The 23291-nt window shown below is 41.6% G+C and overlaps 1 protein-coding gene across 1 annotated transcript in view; it reads left to right on the top strand.

Annotated features, from left to right (window-relative positions):
* The first annotated feature begins 408 nt into the window (after nt 1-408).
* The window catches only part of VWA5B1 (von Willebrand factor A domain containing 5B1), a 79829-nt gene continuing 56946 nt past the window's right edge, over nt 409-23291 (top strand). Inside the window, exons 1-7 of the mRNA XM_069078461.1 lie at nt 409-547; nt 2226-2372; nt 9026-9236; nt 12410-12555; nt 13496-13627; nt 14955-15079; nt 20673-20849. Coding sequence (XP_068934562.1) covers nt 409-547; nt 2226-2372; nt 9026-9236; nt 12410-12555; nt 13496-13627; nt 14955-15079; nt 20673-20849 — 1077 coding nt within the window. The remainder of the gene's footprint in view (nt 548-2225; nt 2373-9025; nt 9237-12409; nt 12556-13495; nt 13628-14954; nt 15080-20672; nt 20850-23291) is intronic.

Below are 23291 nucleotides of genomic sequence, written 5' to 3'. Positions count from 1 at the left end.
CATTTATGCACATGCTATATCCCCAGCAGTTGATTATAAGTATCTTCAGGGCAGAGACAATTCACATTTTGTCTTCATATCCCCAAACAGTTCGAAGATAATAAATATTTGCTCAATCACATTGAATCAAACTGGAAAATCCTATAGCAGCAAAGGGCTAGCTATGTGATATTGAACTTTTCCTTTATGAACCTCAGTTTCCTCATCTGCCAAATGGGAATATTTGTACTTTCCCCTTCCAAGGTTGCTATGAAAAAAGCCACACAGCAGTGGGAGTTGTGAGAGTGAGACCTGGGGGATAGGAATAAGGTGGATGCTGAGGAGACAGGAACCAAGAGAGAGTTTTCATTACTGCCATGTCTCCTGCAGGTCAAAGAGGTCCAGACCAGTGAAAGCAGCAGCAGCAGGATGCCTGGCCTGCTCAACTCTAGTACCTGGGAACCGCTTCCACTCACCTCTTCTGACATTACCTCCTGTGTCCAGGGCTTTGCCTTTGGCCTCATGGCCTCTCTCACCTATGGCAATGTGGAAGTCCAGCCTTTCCAAGGTAAAGATCCCCCCTGCTGCTACACACACTTTGCCCCCCACCCCATGCCAGCCCAGCTTGGATGCTGGATGTCCAGGACAGGTGAACAGTCTCATTCTCAGTCCCGGGCTATCACCCACTAAACAGTTGGTTGGGAGGATGACTCCATTCGGGTAGGGTGAGTCCCAACTATAAAGTCTCATGTCCCCTGTGTAGCACCAGCCCATCTCAGGGAGCCCTTATTTTATGTGAAGCAAACCCCACTGTCCTATGAGGGACAGAGCCCTGACTTGAAGTTAGAGGACCTGGATTTGAACCCCCCAACATTGCCACCAATCCTCTCTTTGTTACTCATTTTGTTATGAGTTTCTCTGAGGCTCCACCAGTAAGAGTGAATGGTCCCCCAAATGGAGGCAGCTGTGCTGAATAGGAAAGACCACTGACTTCTGTAATCACAAGGTCCTGGTCTGACCCCCTACCATGTCTATGACCCAGAGCAATTCCTTCTGTTCTCTTGACCTCAGCTGCAAAACAGGGATGATAATCATTGCCTCATATATCTCTAAGAGGGAATGCTAGGATCATCAAATGAGATGGTATATGTGAAGTTGTCTGGAAATGCCATCTGGGTTGGACTCACACTAAGATTCACACAGGATGGAGACCTAATGCAATCTGGTTCAACCCCTCCTTCTCTAGATGAGTCCCAGAGAGCACACAAGCAACTTGCCTAACATGGTCTAGGATAGTGGAGTCAGACAAACGGAAACAATCCTTCCTTTAGATATTTATTCAAAAAAACACAAATTAACATCATCTATGTTTTACTGTATTTTTATTTGTTTTGTTCAACATTTCCCAGTTGCATTTCAGTCTGGTTCAGGTAGCACTCAGGGCTTTTGTGTTGTATGAGGCCACAAATTTGATACCTCTGGCTAGTGGTGACATGCTCCAATGGAAAAGCCTTCACCACTCTGCTCTGAGCAGTCAAGCAAGAGAGCATTTAATGGCTCTGGAGGGACAAGTGGTAGGTCCACATTCTGCCTCTGATGCTATCTTTGTGATTTTACTTAAGTCACTTGACTTCCCTGGACCTCAGTTTCCTCATCTGTAAAAATGATGGTGCCAGAATAAATGGCCTCTGATTTGTGATCCCATGATAAAATACTGGACTTGGATTAAGGAAGACCTCAGTTTCCACCTCCAACTCTTCCTGGTTCTGGCACCCCTGGCAGAGTCGCTTAAGTTTTCATATCTGGAGTTTCCTCAGTTGGAAAATGGTGATAATGTCACTTGTGGATTACAACATTGTGCGGGTCAAGAGATACTGTCTGGATGCAAAGTGCTTCGCAAACCTTAAGGGGCTTATATGTAACCTGACATTTATATGTCAGGTGTCATGAGGGAGGAGTTCATAGAATCATAGACAATGCTAGGAGGGACAGTGGAGATCATTAAGCCCAATTCTTTATGCTACTTTAGAGGAGGGAAGTCCAAGGTCATAGAGCTGGTACATAGAGTCCTGGTCCTCTGACTCCAAACACAGCTCCTGGTGGCTATATCCTTATGGTTTCCGTGTACCACAATGGCAACCTTCGTTTCAGGGAACCTATGAGACACAGGGGTGAAGGGAACCTCGGGTGGATGCCATTCAGTCATTCAATGCCCATGGTGGGGGCGGGGTACCTTCCCCCGGCAGGCCTCTTCGTGTACCCCCTGGACGAGTATACCACAGTGGTCGGGTTTGAAGCGATCATCTCTGAGAGAGCCGTAACAGTACAGATCAAAGACAAAGCCAAACTGAACAGTGGCTACTTTGACAATCACCGACCTCATAATGGTACGGGTAAGAAGACCTTTTATTGAGCTTGGGGTTGGGACTGGGACCGAGAACCTTAACCATAACTAGGGTGGAATAACTAGAACTTTGTCCCAGGATGCCAAGTTTAGAAGGTACTAACCATACTTGCAATCCTTAATTAAGTAGAAATAGCAGAGCTTAGGACCTAGCTCTTGAGAATAATTAGTTAAAATAGGTAAGTTGGGGTAAATTCTGTAGTGCCCTGCCTTGCCCAACGCTGCTATCTCTACTTTCATGGGTGTCTGTCTCCTTCCCGCCTTCCCCTCAACCTAGGGTTTGTTTTGAGACAAGGAGCAGTCTGGTGTCTTTTGACCCAGACACATAAATTTCTAGCTATGGCTTTGCCAGGAACCTCACAAGTCAGTCATATTTTTAACATTCTTTTTCAATTTAGAGTTACAAATTCTCTCCCTCCTTCTCACTTCTACCCCTCCACCCACTGAGAAGGCAAGCAATATGAGATCAATTATACATGTGAAATCATGCAGAGCATGCTTCCATATCAGCCTTATTGCTAAAATTAAATAAATAAAGCAAGGGAAAAAATGGGAAAACTATACTTCAATTTGCACTTTGAGTTCACCAGTTCTTTCTCTGGAGGTGGACAGCATTTTTTTTATCGTAAGTCCTTTGGAACTGTCTTGGATCATTATATTGATCAGAGTAGCCAAGTCATTCATAGTTCATCATTACTACAACATAGTTGTTACTTGTATAATGATGTCTGGGTTCTGCCCACTTAACTTTGTGTCAGTCCATATATGTCTTGCCAATGTTTTTCTGAAACCACTCCCCTCATTATTTCTTATAGCACAATAGCACTCTATCACAATCATACGCCACAACTTGTTCAGTCATTCCCCACTTGATGAGCATCCCCTCAGTTTCCCTATCTTTTCACTACAGAAAGAGCTATGAAAAATATTTTTGTATATATAGGTCCTTTTCCTCTCTCTTTGATCTCTTGAGGATATAGACCTTCTTAATGGTATTGTTGGATCAAAAGGCATAGCTTCAAATTGTTCTCCAGGATGGTTGGATCAGTTCACTACTCCACCCATAGTTCATTAGTGTGTCTATTTTCCCTTATCCCCTCCAGCATTTGTCATTTCTGATAGGTGAGAGATGGTACCTCAGAGTTGTTTTGATTTGCATTTCTCTAATCAATAGTAATTTAGAGCATCTTTTTCATATGACCATAGATAGTTTTGATTTCTTTTTCTGAACACTGCCCATTCATATCCACTGACTATTTATCAATTAAGGAATGGCTATTCTTTAGTAAATTTGACTCACTTCTCTCTATATTTGAGAAAGGAGGCCTTTATAAACCAGAGAAACTTGGTGTAAAAAAGTGTTTATATAATTTCATTGCCTATGGTATCCTTTAATAAGATGTAATTTCCCTGATTATCTCTTTTAATTAGGTCTATTTTTGCTTTTGCTTTGTCTGGGATCACAATTGCTACCCCTTCCTTTTTTAATTCAGCTGAAGCATGTTAGATTCCACTCCAGCGCTTTTTCACTCTCTGTCTTTCTGTTTTGGGTACGTCTCTTCTAAACACCATATTGATGGATTCTGGTTTCTAATCCATTCTGCTCTTGGCCTCCTTTTTATAAGTAAATACATTCCATTCACATTCACAGTTATTATCACTGTGCATTTCCCGATTCCTTCTGTTTATTATTTTCTCTCTTTTTATCCTATCCCTCCTCAAAAGTGTATTTTGCTTCTAACTGCTGCCTCCCTTAATCTGCCTTCCCTTTTATCATCCCCCACTCTTTCTCTTAACCTCTTCCTTTCCCATTTCTCTATTGGGTAAGATAGATTTTTATACACAATCAAGTGTGTGTGTGTATATATATATATATATATATATATATATATATATACACACACATATATATTCTTCCCTCAGTGAACCAATTTCAATAAGAGTGAGGTTCAAGCATGCCCTCCACCCCTACCATTTCCCCCTGCACTGTAAAAGCTCTTACTTGAGTGAATGCCTCGTTTATGTTTTTATATCTTTTATTTTTATATTTTATTTTGTATTTTTAATATATAAGTATATTTTATTTTATATCTTTTATTTTTATATCCCTTCTACCTCTCCCTTACCCTTCTCCCAGTACAGCCCTATTTGTCACCCCCTCTTTTTTTGGCAGATCATTCCAACATAATTGACACATATTCATGCCCTCTGTCCATATAGACACCTTCTAAATGCAATAATAATTATAAAGTTCTTAGGAGTTACATGAATCATCTTCCCATAAGAATGTAAAGAATTTAACATAAGAATTCTCTTATAGTTTCTCTTATATGTTTACCTTTTAATGTTTTTCTTAATGTCAAATTTTCTATTCAACTCTGGTCTTTTCATCAGGAATGATTGAAAGTTCTCTGTTTCATTAAATACCCATTTTCCCCCTGAAATTATACTCAAGGATTAAAGGATTATACTCAATTTTGCTGAGTAGGTTGTAATACTAGCTTCTTTTCCTTCCAGAATATCATATTTCAAGCCCTCTGTTCCTTTAATATGGAAGTCACTAAATCTTGTGTGGTCCTTACTGTGGCCTCATGATATTTGAATTGTTTCTTTCTATCTGCTTGATATATTTTCTTCTTGACCTGGGAGCTCTAAAATTTGGCTATGATATTCATGGGAGTTTTCATTTTGGGATTTCTATCATGAGATGATTGGTAGATTCAATGTCTATTTTACCCTCTAGTTGTAGAATATCAGGGCAGTTTTCCTTGACAGTTTCTTGAAAGATGATGTCCAGGTCCTTTTTTTTTATCATAGATTTCTGGTCGTTTAATAATTCTTAAACTATCTCTCCTCAATCTATTTTCCAGATTGGTTTTTTTTCTTGATGAGATATTTCACTTTTTCTTCTATTTTTTCATTCTTTTGACTGTTTTATTGTTTCTTGATATCTCATGGAGTCATTAGCTTCCACTTGCCCAATTCTAATTTTTAAATAATTGTTTTCTTCAGGGAGCTTTTGTACCTCTTTTCCTATCTGTCCAGTTTTGCTTTATAAGGAGTTCTTTTCTGTAATGAATTTTTATGCCTCATTTTCCATTTGGTCTATTTTGCTTTTTAAGTTCTTCAGTGATTTTTTGTGCCTCTTTTACTAGACCAATTCTGTTTTATAAGTTGTTATTTTTTCAGTATTTTTGTGCCTCTTTTACCAAGCTGTTAATTCTCTTTTCATAATATCCTTGCAGTAATCTCATTTCTTTTCCCAATTTTTCTTCTACCACTCTTATCTCTTGATTCTTCCCAGGAATTCTTGTTGGGCATATGTCCAATTAGCATTTTTCTTTGAGGTTTTGTTTGCATCTGTTTTCATGCTATTGTCTTCTTCTGAGTTTATGCCTTGGTCTTCCCTACTACTGTAGTAGCTTTTTTTTTTTTGCTTTTTGGAGGAGATAAGGTAGGGCAATTGGGATTAAGTGACTTGCTCAAGGTCACATGGCTAGTTTTGTGTTAAGTGTCTGAGAACAGATTTGAATTCAGGTTCTCCTGACTCTAGGGCAGGTGCTCTATTCACTGTGCCACCTACTCTCCCCCATAGTAGCTTTTAATGGTCAAATTCTTTTGTGTTGTTTTTTTCTTTTTTCCCAGTCTATTTCTTGATTTTGAACTTTACATTAAAGTTGGACTCTGCTCACCTAGAGGTGGGCAGGCACTATGCCAACCTTCAGGGTTTTTATCCTGCTGTTTTCAGAGCTAGTTCTGGGGGTCCACAAATTTTAGTGCTTTCAAAGTAGTGTGATTTGGGTAGAAGTACGGTCACTGCTCTCCTGATATGGGCTCTGATCTTTACCCAGAAAGGGCCCCTACTCCCTGGCAGCTGCAAGCACTAGCTCTCCTCTTGACCCCAAAATTGTGACCAGGACCTCTGTCCCCTTATGACCAACCAGGACTCCTTGTGCTCTGGAACTGTGACCCAGAACTGTATATGGACAATAGAGTTGCCAATCAGCACCAGATGTACCCAATGCCAGAAGCAGATCCCCTGTAATCTCTCAAAATTTATCCAACCCCCTTACCATCTCTGGACTGAGAGCCCCTAAAGCTGCTGCTGTCCACCCCAATGTGACAGACCTCTCTAGTAGTCCTCCTAAGTTTTCTTAGGCCAGAAAAATGTCTCACCCCCAACTTTTGTTGTCTCTGACACTCCAAAACTTTATCTGAGGCATTATTTTAAAGTTGTTAGGAGGGGAATGTTGACAAAGTTCAGCTCAGTTGCTGCCTCTGATTCATCATCTTGGCTCTGCCTATATCAGTTTCTCAGGAAGCAACATAATGTCATAGAAAATGCCCTTGGTTTAGAGTAAGAGAATCTAGTTTCAATCATAGCCCCTGCCATTTTAATAACTAGCTGTGTGACCTTGTGTAAGTGAATTAATTTCTCTAGACCTCAGCATTCTCATTCTTTTTTTTTTAAAGCAATTGGGGTTAAGTAACTTGCTCAAGGTTACACGTCCAGTTATTTCTGGGTGTGGTGCTGAGTGTCTGAGCCTGGCATTTGATCCAGGTCGTCCCAACACTGGAGCTGGTGCTCTTACTTGCTGTGCTACCTGGCCACCCCTAAGCAATTGGGGTTAAGTAACTTGCTCAAGGTTACACGGCCAGGTGTTTCTGGATGGGTGCTAAGTGTCTGAGCCTGGGATTCGATCTCCAGGTCTTCCCGACACTGGAGCTGGTGCTCTTACTTGCTGTGCTACCTGGCCACCCCATTCTCATTCTTAAAGTAAAAAGGTTAGGTCCTTTAAAAACCCTAAATACATCATCTAGTGATGCCTGGGATCTAATCCTGTTACTACTTAGCTGTGTGACCCTAGGCAAGTCTCCTTACTTCTCTGAGACTGTTTCTTCATTTGTCAATACTAAAATATTTGGATGGATCTTGGATGTCCTTGATACCGGTCCTCTTTCCACAAGTATGGAATCCAAGCCATACGCCTTGCTATCCTTGTCAATTAATCCCTGCCTCTTCTCTAGTAATGAATTCTCTGTGTCTCCTTTTCCTCATCTATAAGATGAGACCTAGGTGATCTAAGTCAGTTTCCTTCTGTTCATCTCTGATAGTATCTGGGACATAGTAGGTGCTTTAAGATGCTTTTTTCATTCATTCATTCATTTGATGAGTCATTCCTCTATACTTGGATGATCTTTCAGCATCTCAAACTCAACATATCCAAATGGAACCCTATGACTTTCCTCCAAATGCCATCCCCTTCCTAATTTCCCATTACTATTTCCCTATTACCACTATCCTTCCTGTCACCTCAGTCATGTGTCATCTTCAACTCTTTCCTCTGCCTTACCTCACTATCACCCCATGATCAACCAGTTATCAAATGTTATTGATTCTATCTCTACATCTCGGGTCTCTGTCCCCCTCTCTCTACTTATAGAGCCAGCGCCCGAGTTCAGGCTCTTATCACTTCTCCTCCCTCTCCTCTGGGCTATTGAAATAGTCTCTTAACCAATCTCTCTGCCTCTGTGCTCTCCAGTCCTTCATCCACATAATGCTTAAATTGTTCTTTCTAAAACACCAGACTGACCATGGTTGGTCCCCTCCTCAAGCAACTTTGGAATCTCTCTTTTACCTCAAGGATGAAATCAAAACTCCTCCATCTGGCATTTAAATCCCTGTAGGATCTGTCCACAACCTATCTTTCTGGGTTGTCTTCACATTACCCTAGAAAAATTAGTCAACTTGCAGCAACCTGTATTTGATAGTTCATCCCTCACCTCCATACCTTTGCACAGACTCTTCCCCATGACTGAAGTTCTCACTTCTCTGCTCCAACGACTTCATACAGGATGGTAGTACCTGAACTAGGCCTTCAGAGATGAACAGAATGTCCACAAATGGGAGATGGGGAAATAGCCATTGATCCAGTTTGGGTGGAATGTGGCGAACATGAAGTAGTATGAGATAAAGCTAGACATGTAATTTGGAACAAGATTATGGAGGGCCTTGAATGGCACACTTTTTTTACTTTTATTTGGTGAACAGTGGTAGTCATTGAAGACATTATAATCTAGGATTGTCTCTCCTCCTTTTTCTCTCCCTCTTTTCTTTGTCTCTCTCTTACTCTTTCCCTTTGTCTCTCTTCTGTCTCTTTCATTCCCTTCTTTCCTTCCTTCCTCCCTCTTTCCTTCTCCTTCAAAAAGATTTTACTGATATGTTTGGTTTCTATATTATTTCCCAATAGAGAACCTCCCTTAAAACAAAGGGGAAAAAAAAGAAAAAGAAGCCAGTTCAGCAAAACTAGCCAACATCCTGATCAAATCCAATATTGTATGCAGGGAATACTTTAATTATAATCTTTCTCCCTCATCCCCCATAGGAGGCCCTCAGTAAAAACTAATTAATTGAATTGAAATAGACTAGACTGAATTGAATTCAATTAAATTGCTTTCAATAAATTAAATAACTGACCTGAATTGAACTGAATTTTACTACTTGAACTGAAATTCATGGAAACTCAGTTCATTTCAACTCAGTTCACTTCACTTCAAGTCAGTTGAGCTCATTTGAGTCCCATCTCCAAGGAAGTTGTTGTTTCCTGGGTTACTCTTTTCATCCCGTGTCATTCTCGTTAGGCAAGATCACTCTGGATGAAGACCTGGAACGGATTGTGTTTGTGGCCAACCTGGGTACCATTGGCCCCCTGGAAAGTGTGTCCATCTTTATCAGCACCTCCTCAGAGCTTCAGACTCTTCCCAGTGGAGCCCTGAGGGTCCTGCTGCCGGCTGTGTGTGTCCCGCCAGTCCGTCACTCAGATAACAGCATCTCTACCCAACAGCACCGAGGGTGAGTGACCCCTTGGCCCTAGAGCTAGGAGGCTGACTCTTCACAGTTTGGAGGACAGCAGCAGTAGGATCTGCTCCCATTGCTTTCATAGTGTGAACATTGTGGGGATGGGGAAGGCAATCCTTTCAGACCCTCTTCTGAAAGAGATAAGGTCCATGAAAGCAGCTAATGCCCTCCGGAGACCAGATAAGGCAGGCCACTGGGGAAAGGGAAATGATCCCTCTGGACCAGCTCTGGAGCTTGCACACCTGAGGGTCCATAGGGGACTTCTGGGTCCAAACAAGCTATGAGTATGGAGCAGGGGGACCCCTCTTATCCTATGTTGAGGTTCTCTCCCACTGGCATCTGCCTTGCCCAGTGGAGTTTTTTGGGGGGTAAATAATGAGTAAAGAATACAGGTAAAGGGATGCCCATGAAGCTACTTCTAACCATTCCATGTAGAGAGGGGTAAAAGGTTCTGCTAGACCCTGACTGTCAGGGCAGACAGACTCTCAAAAGTGGAAGTGGGAGGATCGACTTTAATATTAATAAACACCAGCATCCGAGGATGCCTAGTGTGGAGTATCAATGGGCATGTAGGTTACTGCCCACTGCAGTCTATAACAGACCAGCCAAGGCAGTTACATCCTAGCCTTCTGCCTTCCACTCCCATCTCAATCACTGAGGCACAGATCTGGATTTTCAGAAACAATGGTCTTGAGTTATCAAAAGGGTGGAGAAGACAATTCATTATCAGAAGTAGAGAAAAAAAAACACTTAGGGTTATAAGAGAAAGAAACTCCTTTTTGGCTTTATGTGTTGTGTAACTCTGTCAGATACAATCATCCCCTCCACACCATGACTTTCCTCATTGTGATTTTGATATTTCACAGATTGGCATAAGAAATTAAAAGGGAATTTTTGGGAAGTTTTCCAGAAGCCACAGACAACTTGTGAAGGCCAACAGATGGCACAGAAAAAGTTTAGAAACTCAGGAATGCAAAAATACATATAGTATTATATAATATCAACATATTTTATCTTTTAATACCATAATAATTCAGACTTCTTCTCTGGTACAAAGGGAAGACAAAAACATTTACATGGATTTTCCAAATCACAGGATTGCCATGTCCCTAACCCCCACCATGTGGAAGGGATAACTATAAATTTACCACAATTTAGAAATCATGAAGGCAAAAACCTAGGTTTTATTATTACGTATTATGCTCAGGCATAGGTTCAGGCCTCACAGAAAGCCTATAAACATCATGAGGATTCTGACAAAGCTCCTTAGAGGCAAAATTACATCACAGTGACAGAGAAATTATTCATTTACATATTGCAAACTTGTATGTTCCTCTCAGGCCGTAGAAGTTAAGAAGATAGATCTATAATGCTATAATGACATCCTTTGATGTCATAAACGTTGAACAGTCATAATCTCATACATCCCCTAAGAAAACAAATTTCATCAAAAAAAATCTAGAGGTAAACTAAGTCAGGTTGCAGATTAACTACATTTAGAGGATTCACAAACAGACTGAGGAAGATTTGCATGAAGCCAAAAAGTCAGGGACATTTAAGGTTCCTCCTCTGACTTTCTATCTAAGTAAAGTTTAAAGCTCTATGTCAATTTACACATCCCATGGGACAGGTTAGGGTCAAGCGAGGTTAATATTAACTAAAATTTGCAAGAGCAATGGCCCTGGGAACTGAATAATAAAAGGAAATTTAAGATTTCCAAATAAGGGAACAGAAGATCAAAGGGTTTTGAGTTGGAAGGAACCTTGGAGATCAATTAATTTCAACCCCATCATTTTACAAATGAGGAAATGTGGCCTGGAGAGATGGCAATTACATGAATCACCTACAATCATAGGGGTTAAAAACTGGACCCTGTGATTTCATTAATAGAGGGAAGTCCCAGATGAGGAAATGCCTTCTGCCAATGCAGGACAACATCCTCTCTGCAACTGATAGTCTTGGAGATTTGTGTAAGCACTCACTGAGAAGTTAAGTGACTTGCCCTGGGTCACATGGCCAGTATGTGGAAGGTGAGGCCAGGTCTTCCAGGCCCCAAGGTCAGTTCTCTATTATTCATGACCCCTCAGCTATCTCTGTACCTAAGAGCATAGCAAGAGTTCTTGGCAGGGGGATGGCTAGGTGGTGCAGTGAGTAGAGTGCTGGCCCTGGAGTCAGGAGAACCTGAGTTCAGATCCAGCCTCAGACATGTAACACACACACACACACACACACACACACACACACACACACAACCTAGCCTTGTGACCTTGGGCAAGTAACTTAACCCCAATTGCCCTCCAAAAAGCAAAAAAAAAAAAAGAGTTCTTGGCAGGGATAAGACTGGAACCTGGTTTCTCTGACACCAAATCCAGCATTCTGTTCAGTAGAATAGACTGCCTTCCTGATCTTTGGTATAGATAGGACATCAATCAATGTCATCATTGGCAAATCTCAAAACCCCAAACCCTGACAACTATCATGGATATTAAAGGTTGAATGACCCTTAGAAAGCAGAATGTCAGAACTGGGGGTTGGGAGGCTTCAGATCCCAGGCTGGGAGGGGCCTTAGGGACCTTCTGGTCCCACCCATTGCTTTGCAGGGGAGGACCCTAAGACACAGAGAAAGGGAAAGTGCCCTGCCCAAAATGATACTGTTTATCAGCAATAGGAACTCAGGTCCCTGACTCCTAGTCCAGGACTTTTCCTGTTCTATCCCAGTGCATCTCATGGCCATGGACCACCCTATGTCCTTCTGTTCCCCCCACCTTTAAAAGAAATCCATCAGGGACCATAGAACCATCTCCATAGCCTCCACCTGAGTCCCATGTACTCCTGCCCCACATCTGTTTTCTGGCTTTTTAATTCCACTCCAATGCATGGCCTCTTTCCCCCCAGGATTTCTCTTATCCATTCTTGGTAACTAACCCTTTTGGGGAATACTGAATCAAGTCTACCCCAATCCCAGAACTATATCAGGACTGGAACTTATAATGGGAGGCAAAAAGAATCATAGAGCTACCTGCTAGCCCATTGACTGGCTCCCTGTGCCACTAACCCCCTGGTCCAGTCTCCCTGCCTACAAATGGCCTCTTCCCTTCCCTGTTGCTACTGTCTCCACACCCCGAAGCTCCTGAATTCTTCCCAAACTGCTTGCCCTTTCCTTACAGAAGCAAACATATTTGTATGCCCAAGAACTTTGAGCACTCCAGCAAGCCCCTGTGTATAACACAGCTGTTAGACAATGAAATCACCAACCCCATGGAGTATGACTTTAGCTTCCAGCTAGAGATTCGCGGACCTTGCCTCCTCGCAGGTGAGTAGCCACCTTGTCTTTTCTTGGCTCCCACTGCCCTTCTCCAGGGACCTACATAAACCATCCATTGGAGGGAAGGGTTGAAGGATGAAGGGATTTGAACTCATAAACATGACTATAAGAAAAAAGGAAAGAAGGAGGAGGAAGGGTCATTAAGGGTCATTCCTACTATGTGCCAGGCACTATGCTTTACAAATATTCTCCCATTCAATACTTACAACAACCTTGGGAGGTAGGTGCTATTATTATGTTCCTACAGTTGAGGAAGCTGAGGGAGATAGAGTTTAAGTGATTTGCTCAAGGTCACACAGCTAGTATGTGTCTGAGGCTGGATTTGAACTCACGTCTTCCCAACTCTAAACCCAGCACTCTATCCAATTTGCCACCTAGCTAGTGGTCTCTATAAAGCACATTGTTTCTTGTTCTCAAATCATAAAGGCTGCCATGGCTACCAACCTCTCAGGCTCCCAAGTGGGCACTTAGTGAAGATGGCACATTAGTCAGTTGCCTCCACTGGAAAATCTCAAGTCTCCATACCATGATGGCAATCACAGAACGTTAATATGAAAAGGAAACTTGGAACACATATCGTTAGAACATGGCCTGTCAGAGTTGGAACAGACCATAGAATGCGGAATATCAGAACCCAAAAGAGCATTAGAGGTCGTCTGGTTCGATCCCTTCATTTTTACAGAGAACAATGCCAATGACCAGAGAACTGAAGGGATTTGCCTATGTTCACACAACAAGCTAATGTCAGAGCAAAGACTTGAACTCAGGTCACTAGGTTCCCAGCCCAGACCTCTTCTCACTCCATCATGGAGTCTCTCCTCTGGTTGTGAATTGCTATGTGTCCTTATCTCCCTGCTCCCCTCCCTCTGAACCCATCCCACCACACCACGTGTGTCTCACTCTGTGTCTTCCTTTCTGTCCCATTCAGGAGTTGAAAGTCCCACCCATGAGATCCGAGCAGATGCTGCCCCATCTGCCCGCTCCGCCAAGAGCGTCATCATCACTTTGGCCAACAAGCATACCTTTGACAGGCCTGTGGAGATTCTTATCCACCCCACTGGTAGGGCAGCCTTGAATCCCCCAACTCCTCTCCCATGGCCTTAGAGTATCCCTGAAATGGGCCACTTGTCAAAGTTGAGGGTCCTGCTATTGAGTGCTCATTGACAGAACCCACACTTCTGCCATATAAAAACAGCCAAATTTTGTACCATATTAGTGAGTATAATAATTTGAATAAAAAGCTAAGAGGTGGCACATTCTTTCCTCCAAGTTATTACACCCCAAGTGAACACCTCCTGGCCCATCTTTAGACATCATTAGAAAGATAACACCATAGATTTTGAGCTAGGAGAATTACAGGCCATTTAGTCCAATCTACTCATTTTATATATGGGGAAACTGAGACAGGTAAAGCTTAAGTGACTTGCTCAGGGTCACACAGCCACTAAGTATCTGAGGCTGGATTTGAACCCAGGTCCTCCTGGATCCTGAGCATTGTATCCATTGTGCAGCTTCTGTATTGCTTTGATTGTTGACTTTAGGGCTGAAAGGCCTTTATGCACTTAAAAATTACTGAGGACACCAAAGAACTTTTATTTACGTAGGTTATATCTAGTAATGTTTACTATACTAGACATTAAAACTGATAAAATTTTTAAAGATGTATTAACTCATTTTAAAATAACAATACTAAACCTGTTACATGTTAACATAAATAATATATTTTAATGAAAATTATATTTTCTGAAACAAAAACTTGAGAATTGTGGTATTGTTTTGCATATTCTTGCAAATCTCTTTAATATCTGGCTTAATAGAAGACAGATATTAATGTATTCTGCTCCTGCATTTAATTTCTTGTGATATGTTTTTTTTTCAGTTGAAGTGTATGAAGAAAATTTGACCTCCCAAAGATATGTAGTTGGAAAAGGGAGGCGTATTTTAGTAGGCAAATAACATCTTAGTGTGCTTGTTAAAAATAGTTTGGCCCTTACAGTCCCTCTGAAAAGGTCTCAGGGACCCCTAAGGGTCTTCACACTTAGAGAATCTCTAATCTAGACCAACCCCCTTGCTTTCAGAGGAGGAAACTGAGACCCTAAGTAACTTACTCATGGTAACATAATTCAGAAGTGGCAAAATCTGAGTCTGAACCCCAGGCCTTCTAACTCCCAATCATCAGACCATCCTGCTCTTGAATGTGAGTGGCTCATCATCAGACCCTCCAGGCCAGAGTGGGCAAAGAATGATCTCCATCTTTTCAGAAATACATAATTGCCTTCCCTGACTTCTGCTCCCTGAGCTTCCTCCCAGTGTCCCTCAGCTCCAGGATTCAACTTAATTGTGTTTGTTCTCCTGACCCTTTTCTTCCTCCTTCCTTCCTCACCTAGAGCCTCACATACCACACATCCTGATGGAACAAGGGGACATGACCCAGGGGCAGTTTGAGCAGCACTTGAAGGGGAGAAGTGACTTCACCAAAGGGAGCACGAAAATTATCAGCGCTCAGAGAAAGGTAAAATAGATGACTGTCTTGGGTGGGCAGAAAACGGGAGGAAGGGTGAATGCCATCCTGGTCTTTAAGAAATGAGGTACAGAATTTTAGAACTACACAAATTTGGAGTGAAGATGGTCCTCAGAGATCATCTATGGAAACCCTCTTATTTTTTCAGAAAAGGAAATTGAGGTCTAGAGCACAGTACAACAAAATTATCCATTCATTCAACATGTATGATGCCCCAGGAACTATCCAAGGTTCTGGAGATATAAGGACAAAAATGACACAGTCCCTTCCTGCAAGACATTTACATTCTACTAGAAAAATGTACTTAGAAAAGTAAATACACACACATAATGTATTTTGCAGGCATTTTGGGGGTGGTGGGGAGGTCAGGATGGGCTTCCTATAGAAGATAGCACTTGAACTGAATATAGAAAGAAGCTAGGGATTCTGCCACAGGTGCTATGACATTAAATGACTTGCCAGTCGATGTCAGATGCAGATTTGAATCTATGTCTTCCTGACTCTGACACTAGTTCTTTATTCACCATACCATACTGCCTCTCAGTATAATGATAAGAGTAACAAACTGAAAGTAATACTTGTAATATCTAGGGGGCCCAGTGGATAGAGTGCTGGACCCAGATTCAGGAAGACCTGAATTCACATCTAGCCTCAGATACTTACTAGCTATGTGATCCTGGGCAAGTCACTTAATCCTCTGTCTGCCTCAGTCACCTCATCTATGAAATGGGAATAATACCAGTACTTACCTCCCAGGGTTATTGTGAGAATCAAATGTGATAATATTTGTGAAGTGTTTTGCAAACTTTGAAACACTATATAAAGATTTGCTGTTTTTAATATTAGAGCCTGTCATAGGAGAGTTATGAGGATCAAATGAAACCAAGTCTGGTCATCACTTTTAAAACTCTGCAGTTCAAGAGACAGAGACAGAGAGGCACTGTTTTTAGAAAGGAGTTTATACATATAAATATGGATATATAGGTAGAGAATATACATATATGATATATAGCATATGCATATGCACAGGTAGTATGTATATATATAGTGTGTGTATATATTGTATATGTGTATATCTCTCCACACACACACACACACACACACACACACACACTCTTTATGATTAGGCTGTGCCTACACAGTTGCGGGGGGGTTAGAGTCAAGCATTGAGGAAGCTAAGGTCAGGGGTTCAATCCCCCCTCTGGGCCCAGTCATGGGGCTCTGGCATCAACCATGACTACCACCACCCTACCCCACTCTCACCATCTTGCAAACTCCCACTATGGGGAAACCAGGCCAGTGACTTCAAGTGACTCTAGTGGATTTCATCCCCCCCATCCCCTGGGAGCCACATTTCAGAGTGTTCTGCCAGGGTGAGGCCAAGCCTTGTCTCTGCACTGTCTGGCTGCCCGGGCTGGAAAAGCCCCAGGCTAGATTCCCTTGGAGAAGTAGATGGACAGAGCCAGGCCTCTCAAGACTCCCCACATCAAAACTCTAACCTTCGGGCATAAGCAGAGCTGTCTGGATCATCAGAAGATTCCTGACCAACGGGTAGGGGAAGCACCCCTTGGGTCTCCCGAGCTGCTGTTTGAATGAGTTAGCTCAGGAAATTCAGCCTCAAAAGGGAATTAATTTGTCACCTTTGGTTGGTTATGCAAATGCCTTGAATTCTCTTTAGCTCAGTGGTGAAGAGATGAGTTTATTGTAATTGGATAACAGCAGAGGGAGAAGTGATGTCAGGGAGACACTGCAGAATCTTCCCCAGTATATGCCCTGCTGGGTCCACCTCAGAAGCCACCTACCTTCCTTGCTTCAGAAAGAAATCTTCCCTGAGACATAGGAATGGACAGCCACCAGATGTGACTGTGACAATCAAGGAATCTTATTGGCATCATGGAGTGTTGGAGTTAGAATGCTAAAACATGCAATGTCAGAACCAGCAAGGCCCTTGGAAGAGTAACTGTGCAAACTTGGAGAATCTGCCTTAGAACAGAGAGTGTCAGAGCTGGGAGGGAGCCTTAGAACACAAAATGGTCAAATTGGAAGAGGTCTTAAAACACAGAATATTAGAACAGCAGAACTCTGAGGGCACTTAGACTATTCAACAGACATGAGACACCCCAGTGGATAGGAGACAAGAAGGTCTGGGTCCAGAGCCCACTTGAGACACTCGCTGACTCTGTGATACTGAGCAGGTTGGGGAACCTCTCAGTCTCATTTTTTCCATATGTGAATCTGTGAGAAATGGCACCGAATCCTCACAATTGCCAGCATCAAATGAGATAATATAGGTAAACCACTTTGGAGAAATGCAGTACTAGCAGTAATGAATAAAGAATATCACAAAATGATTGAGCTGAAAGGAATTGGAGAGGAAGGATCTTGACCAATCCTACCATTTTATGGAAGAGGCCATTGGGAGCCAGAGAGGGGAATTGACTTTTCCCTAGATCCCCTAGGTAGTTAGTAGCAGAATCAGAATTCAGACCCTGGTCCTCTGACTCCAAACCCAGTGTTCTTTTCACCATACCTCCCTGTGCCCTGACCCTACAGAAAGACAGCTTTCAATCGACCATTTTCCTGGCATGGGTGAGAATTGCAAGAAATCAGAGATTATCGAGCCCAGAGAATCCGCTCTCTTCAAGGTTATCGGTCCAGAGGGTGATTTAACATTTCCCATCTGGACAAATCATTTCACTTTTCTGACCCTTCATGTCCTCGACCATAAAAAGATGATAATTAAATATGTACTATCTTCTTTCCTGATGGAGTTGTTGTAAGAATCTAATGAGATAATTATGTAAAGTACAAAAAGAATTATGTAAATATGAATCTTTTTTTAATCTGGACCTATGATTTCATCAGTGTGGAAAACTGCAGATTTGAAAAGTCTTTCCTCTAGTGAAAACTGAACATTTGTAACTTAGAATCTTACTGAGCTGCTTGGGAGCACTCTGAAGTTAAATGACTTGTTCATGGTCACACAAGCCAATATGTGTCAGAGGCCAGGTTTCCTGGCTCCAAAGCCACTCAATTGGCCATATCACGCTCTTTCTGTTTTTACTATTTAGTAAGCCTCATTCTTTAGTAAGGGCTCCTTTCAAGATGGTTCAGCATGACATGAAGTTGATCCTTAATTCTCAAAATCATAGAATCTCAACACTAAAAAGAACTTCAAAGGCCATCTAAGCAGGGATCACTGCCAGATGGTCAACACAGTCTTTACTTGATGGTCTCCTAAATGGTCTTCAACATTGGACCAAATTGATAGGGTGAAATTTAACAGAATCGAGGTAAAATCTCTTCCTCGGGCTCAAAAAGTCAACATCGCACCTACACAATGGGAGAAGGCATGACTAGATATCAGAGGGTTTAAGTGAACTGAAAGTTCAAAAGCTGAATTAATAATGTGACATGGCAACCAGGAAACAATTACAACCTCAGACAGTATTAAGAAAGATGGAATGCACAGAACTAGGAAAGTTACAGTCTTGCTGTTGGACTGTGACAAGAATGTTAGGTTCTTTTCTGGGCTCAGGTTCAATTTTGGTAACGACATTAAGAATCTGGAGAGTATCCAGAAAGAAGACAACCAATATGGAAAGGAAAAACTCAAGTTTGTGCCATGAGGATCATTGAAAGCAATGGAATAGTTAGCCTAGAGAAGTCTTGAGGACTGGGGCAAGAATTGATACCAGTATTTAAATGACAGTCCACTGGTTCCAGTGGGAAGAACAGGACATGATAGGCAGAAGTTTTAGAGGCCAGTTCAAGCTTGATGTCAGGAAAACCTTCCTAACTATGAGAGCTAGAATGGGTGGCCTCAGGAGGTGTAGATTTTCTCTCACTGGATGTCACCAAGCAAATGCCACACATCCACTCATTGTGCATGATATAGAGAAGATTATCATTTAGGTACTGATTGGTCTAGGTTTTAAGAACCCCTGAGGTCCCTCCCACCTCTGAGATGTTGTGATTCTGTCCAGGAACTCTGGCTTTTGGACAGCTCTAACTTTTCTCGAAGACACTATTAGCAGAGCACAAGAGGTATGACCTCTCAAAGGTCTTACCAAGATGGGAAGGCGTCAGTAATGGACCCAATGGCAATATGGGTATCTGCTACCTACCCAAGTGTAGGAAGATATTTCCAGAGGGATGGCCACCAGGGGATGGAATTTTTTAGTCACAGTAACTCATAAAAACCTCATAAGACATGGAAGAGAGGATCTCCTGGGGCATAGAATCACTAGCAAAAATCCCTTAGTAGGCACTAAATGTATGCTTGTTGAATGATTGACTTTGAAGATTTTTCTTCAGCCAAAGTAAAGCAAAGTTTATTAAAGATTCATCATATTGGGTAGATTCTTAATGACCCTCACCATTGTCTAGATTCTTAAGGAATCCTAGCATTTGTGATGCTTGTATTGACAAGTGGGTCAGATAGAATCTCAGCTAGATTAAATCTCAGCCAGATTGAATCTGAACTGACTTATGAAGTTTTGATTTATGATCATAATAGCAATAGATAACAGTCACATAGGGCTTTCCAATTCTGATGGACTATCCATACAACATCTCATTTGATTCTCCTAACAACTCTGTGAAACTGGTCCAAGTATTACAGATTAGGAAACTGAGTTTCAGTGAGGTTAAATAACTTTTCTATAACCAAGCAGCTAGTAAGTGTCAGAACCAGGATCTAAGCCCAGTTTTCTCCTAACTTCAAGTCCAGCGTTATTTTCATTATATCACACTGCCTTTCATAAGACCATCTGCTTTGTAGCCAAATTTGTTCTATTAACTGACAGGGAAAAAAAAGGAGGGTGCAAAGACACAGAAGGGATATGGTCTTAAGTAGCTCACAAAAGGCAGAACATATTCCCATGTACAAAACAACCAGAGATCACACAAAACAATTGACACAAAATAAGTACAGAAATACTAAGAAAGAAAGTGGAGGAGTTATGTGGAGTCAATCCTGAAAGACTTCTTGGAGGAGGCAGATAAGTGGTGGCAGGTGTCCTGGGTTGGGTGTCTTCCCCTTTCATAGTACTTCCTGATAGGCATGCTACTCTCCAAACTGGGGTCTGACCAGCACAGACTGGTCTATTCCATCCTCCCCAAATGCTATTTTTTCCACCTCTATGCTTTTTCTCAGTTTCCTACACCTGATATGCCTTCCCTTCTTGTCTTCACCTGGTGAATTCTATGACCCATCTTTTAAAGCCCAAATCAAACACTAGCTTTTCCAGGAACCCTTCCCTTATCCCACCCATTAGTAATGTTCTCTACACTCACCCACACCTCACATGGTATTTTACCTTACACCTCTCTGATTCTCCAATCAGGTGATACTGTGTATGGTGGCCATCATATCCTCCTGCTAAACTGTGAGCTCCATAAGGGCAAGAACTGATCTAAATTCTCGGTGTCCTCCATAATTGCCCACTAAGCACTGTGGGTGCTTCATCAGTGTTTGTTGACTGACTCATGACTGACACGTGGCAAGCTGGTGTAAGTTCCAGAGGGTTTGCTCCAGCCCTTCGATAGTTTTCGCAAACCAGCTATTCTCTTTGTCCTCCAGATGGAAATAATCAGGAAACGTCTCCACAAGGATATCCCTCATCACTCAGTACTCATGCTCAACTTCTGCCCTGACCTCCAGCCAACCCAATCAAGCCTTCGGAAGACCCATGGAGAATTCATTTTCCTCATTGACCGAAGTGGAAGCATGAGTGGAAGCAACATCAACCGAGTCAAGGTATCCATGAGCTTAGGGTTGGATTTGCTAGAATATCAAATCAAATTTACAGTATTATTCAATTACAAGGATCTATGATTTATTATCATGTTTTTTATGATGAATGTTCATGTTCTTTGCTATTATAAATAAAAGTTATGAATATTTTTAAAAATCACCTAAATATCAAATCACTTACTAATAATCACCACGGCACTTTACAAAGGAGAATCACCGAAATTAATAGACAAGTAACAAATGTTTGATTCCAAATGTTTTTTCTCACTAAAGGCAATATGCACCCTGGAATATTGTCACCATCCTTCTGATATCTTTGAGTTTTAACCCTTCATATAGTGACACATTTTTCATTATGCTTCATTTTACATAATTGTATACTTAACAGTATTATTCAATGACACGAACATCATCATTTATTGTCATACTTTGTTAGAAACTTTCAGGTTTTTTGCAATTATAAATAAAACAACTATTGATATATTTTTTTAAAACCACCCACATACCGAGACTAGGACCTTTAGACTCCATCAGAACTTTGGGATATATAACAGCTTTGTTTTTGTTTCCAAACACAATAGTGTTAGAAAGACCACTCCACTGATGCTAGAAACATAGCTGTCATAACATTCCAAAGCTGGAAGAAAGGACCGCAAATGGCATCTAGTCAGGCCATTATATGAAACAAGACCCCTCCCTTTATAATTGCCCTCATAAGTGATCATCTAATCCAGGAATGGGGAACCTGCAGCCTCAAGGCCACATGTGGCCTTCTAGGTCCTTAAGTGCAACCCTTTGACTAAATCCGAACTTCACAGACCTGTTCAGTCAAAGGGCCACACTAGAGAGCCTAGAAGGCCACATGTGGCCTTGATGCCACAGGTTTCCCCATCCCTGATCTAATCCATGCTTGAACACTTCCAGGGATGATAGCTCACATCTTTTGAGATATTCCATCGTCAGCAAGCATTTATTAAATGCTTACTATGTGCCAGGAACTATGCAAAGCACTGGAGATGCAAGAAAGGCCAAAACACGGGCCCTGCCCTCAGGGAACTTACATTCTAATAGGGGACTTATCAATACATAGATACATATAAGATGCATAATAATGATACATGCGATGCATAATAATACAATTTATATTTGCATCAAGGTTTGCAAAGACTACATGTAAATTCATTTGATCCTCATAATAACCCTGTAAGTACTATAATTATCCCCATTTTACAGAATAGGAAACTGACTGATACATAGAGAGGTTAAGTGACCTGTCCAGGATCACATAGTTAGTGGCAAGATTCAAGGCAAGAATCTGAGGCAAGATTCAAACTCAGGTCTTCTGGACTCCAAGTCTTGTGCTCTCTCCACTGTTGCACAGAGCTTCTATAAAAGAGATGGATGATGATTTTGGAGGGGAAGGCTACAGTGCCATTTGAGATGAAGCTTGAAGGAGGCCAGAGACACTGAGGAGAGAAAGAGAGCATCACAGGCATGAGAAACAGCCAGCTTAGCTCTGATTTTGGTGAAGGTATTCCTTCTCTTGAGTTGAAATTTCTCCCCTTGTTAAATGCCTCCTATCAAGCCTGGTTCTGCCCTACTCTATTCCTCAAACACAGGACTTAGAGCTGGAACGATGATAATAGTAATTGCATTTGTATAGCACCTTGGGACTTGCAAAGTGTTTGCAAATATTACTTTATTTGATTTTTACAAGAACCCTGGGAGGTAGGTGCTATTATTGCCCCCATTTTACAGGTAAGGAAGCTGAAACAGAGATTAAGTAACTTGCCCAGGGTCACAAGTTACTGTGTTAGATAATTTGAACTCATCTTCCTGAGCTGAAGTCCAATGTTCTGTCCACTGTGCGTCCTAGGTGGGAGGCACATTACACATCTACTCCAGCCTTCACATTTTTGTAGATGAAGAAACCAAAGCCTAACAAATGTATATGATTTGTTTGTTCAAGTTCACACAATTATTCTGGATTCAAATCCATCTTTTTTGAGAAAGGCATTATAGTATAATGGAAAGAGAATTGAATTTGGAGTCAGAGAACCTCTGCTTATGTCCTAACTCAGAGACTCATTATTTGGGTGACTTTACCTCTCTAGATAGGAGCTTCCTCACCTCTAAAATGGGGGAGGAGGAGATTTGAGGGTTCAAGATATGATCTCTAATGTCTTTTAAGTTTTGACTATCATAAAATCCTATCTCCTGAAATCCATTATTCTTTTGACTACAACACACTGGGTTGTTATGTTATAGGGTTATTTACTGTGGATTTATTGCAGAGTTCTAGGATCAAAAGAATCTTGATTTAGATGAGAGAGGGGAGGGAGGGAGGTGAGAGAGAGAGAGAGAGAGAGAGAGAGAGAGAGAGAGAGAGAGAGAGATGGATAGATAGATAGATAGATAGATAGATAGATAGATAGATAGATAGAT

This window comes from Petaurus breviceps, unplaced genomic scaffold, assembly GCF_028583685.1.
Source record: "Petaurus breviceps papuanus isolate PSGF00001 unplaced genomic scaffold, PetGlider_PUasm1.0 91041, whole genome shotgun sequence".
NCBI classification, from domain to species: Eukaryota; Metazoa; Chordata; class Mammalia; order Diprotodontia; family Petauridae; genus Petaurus; species Petaurus breviceps.
Note: the sequence above shows the minus strand (reverse complement) of the source record. Positions and strands in the feature narration are given on the sequence as shown.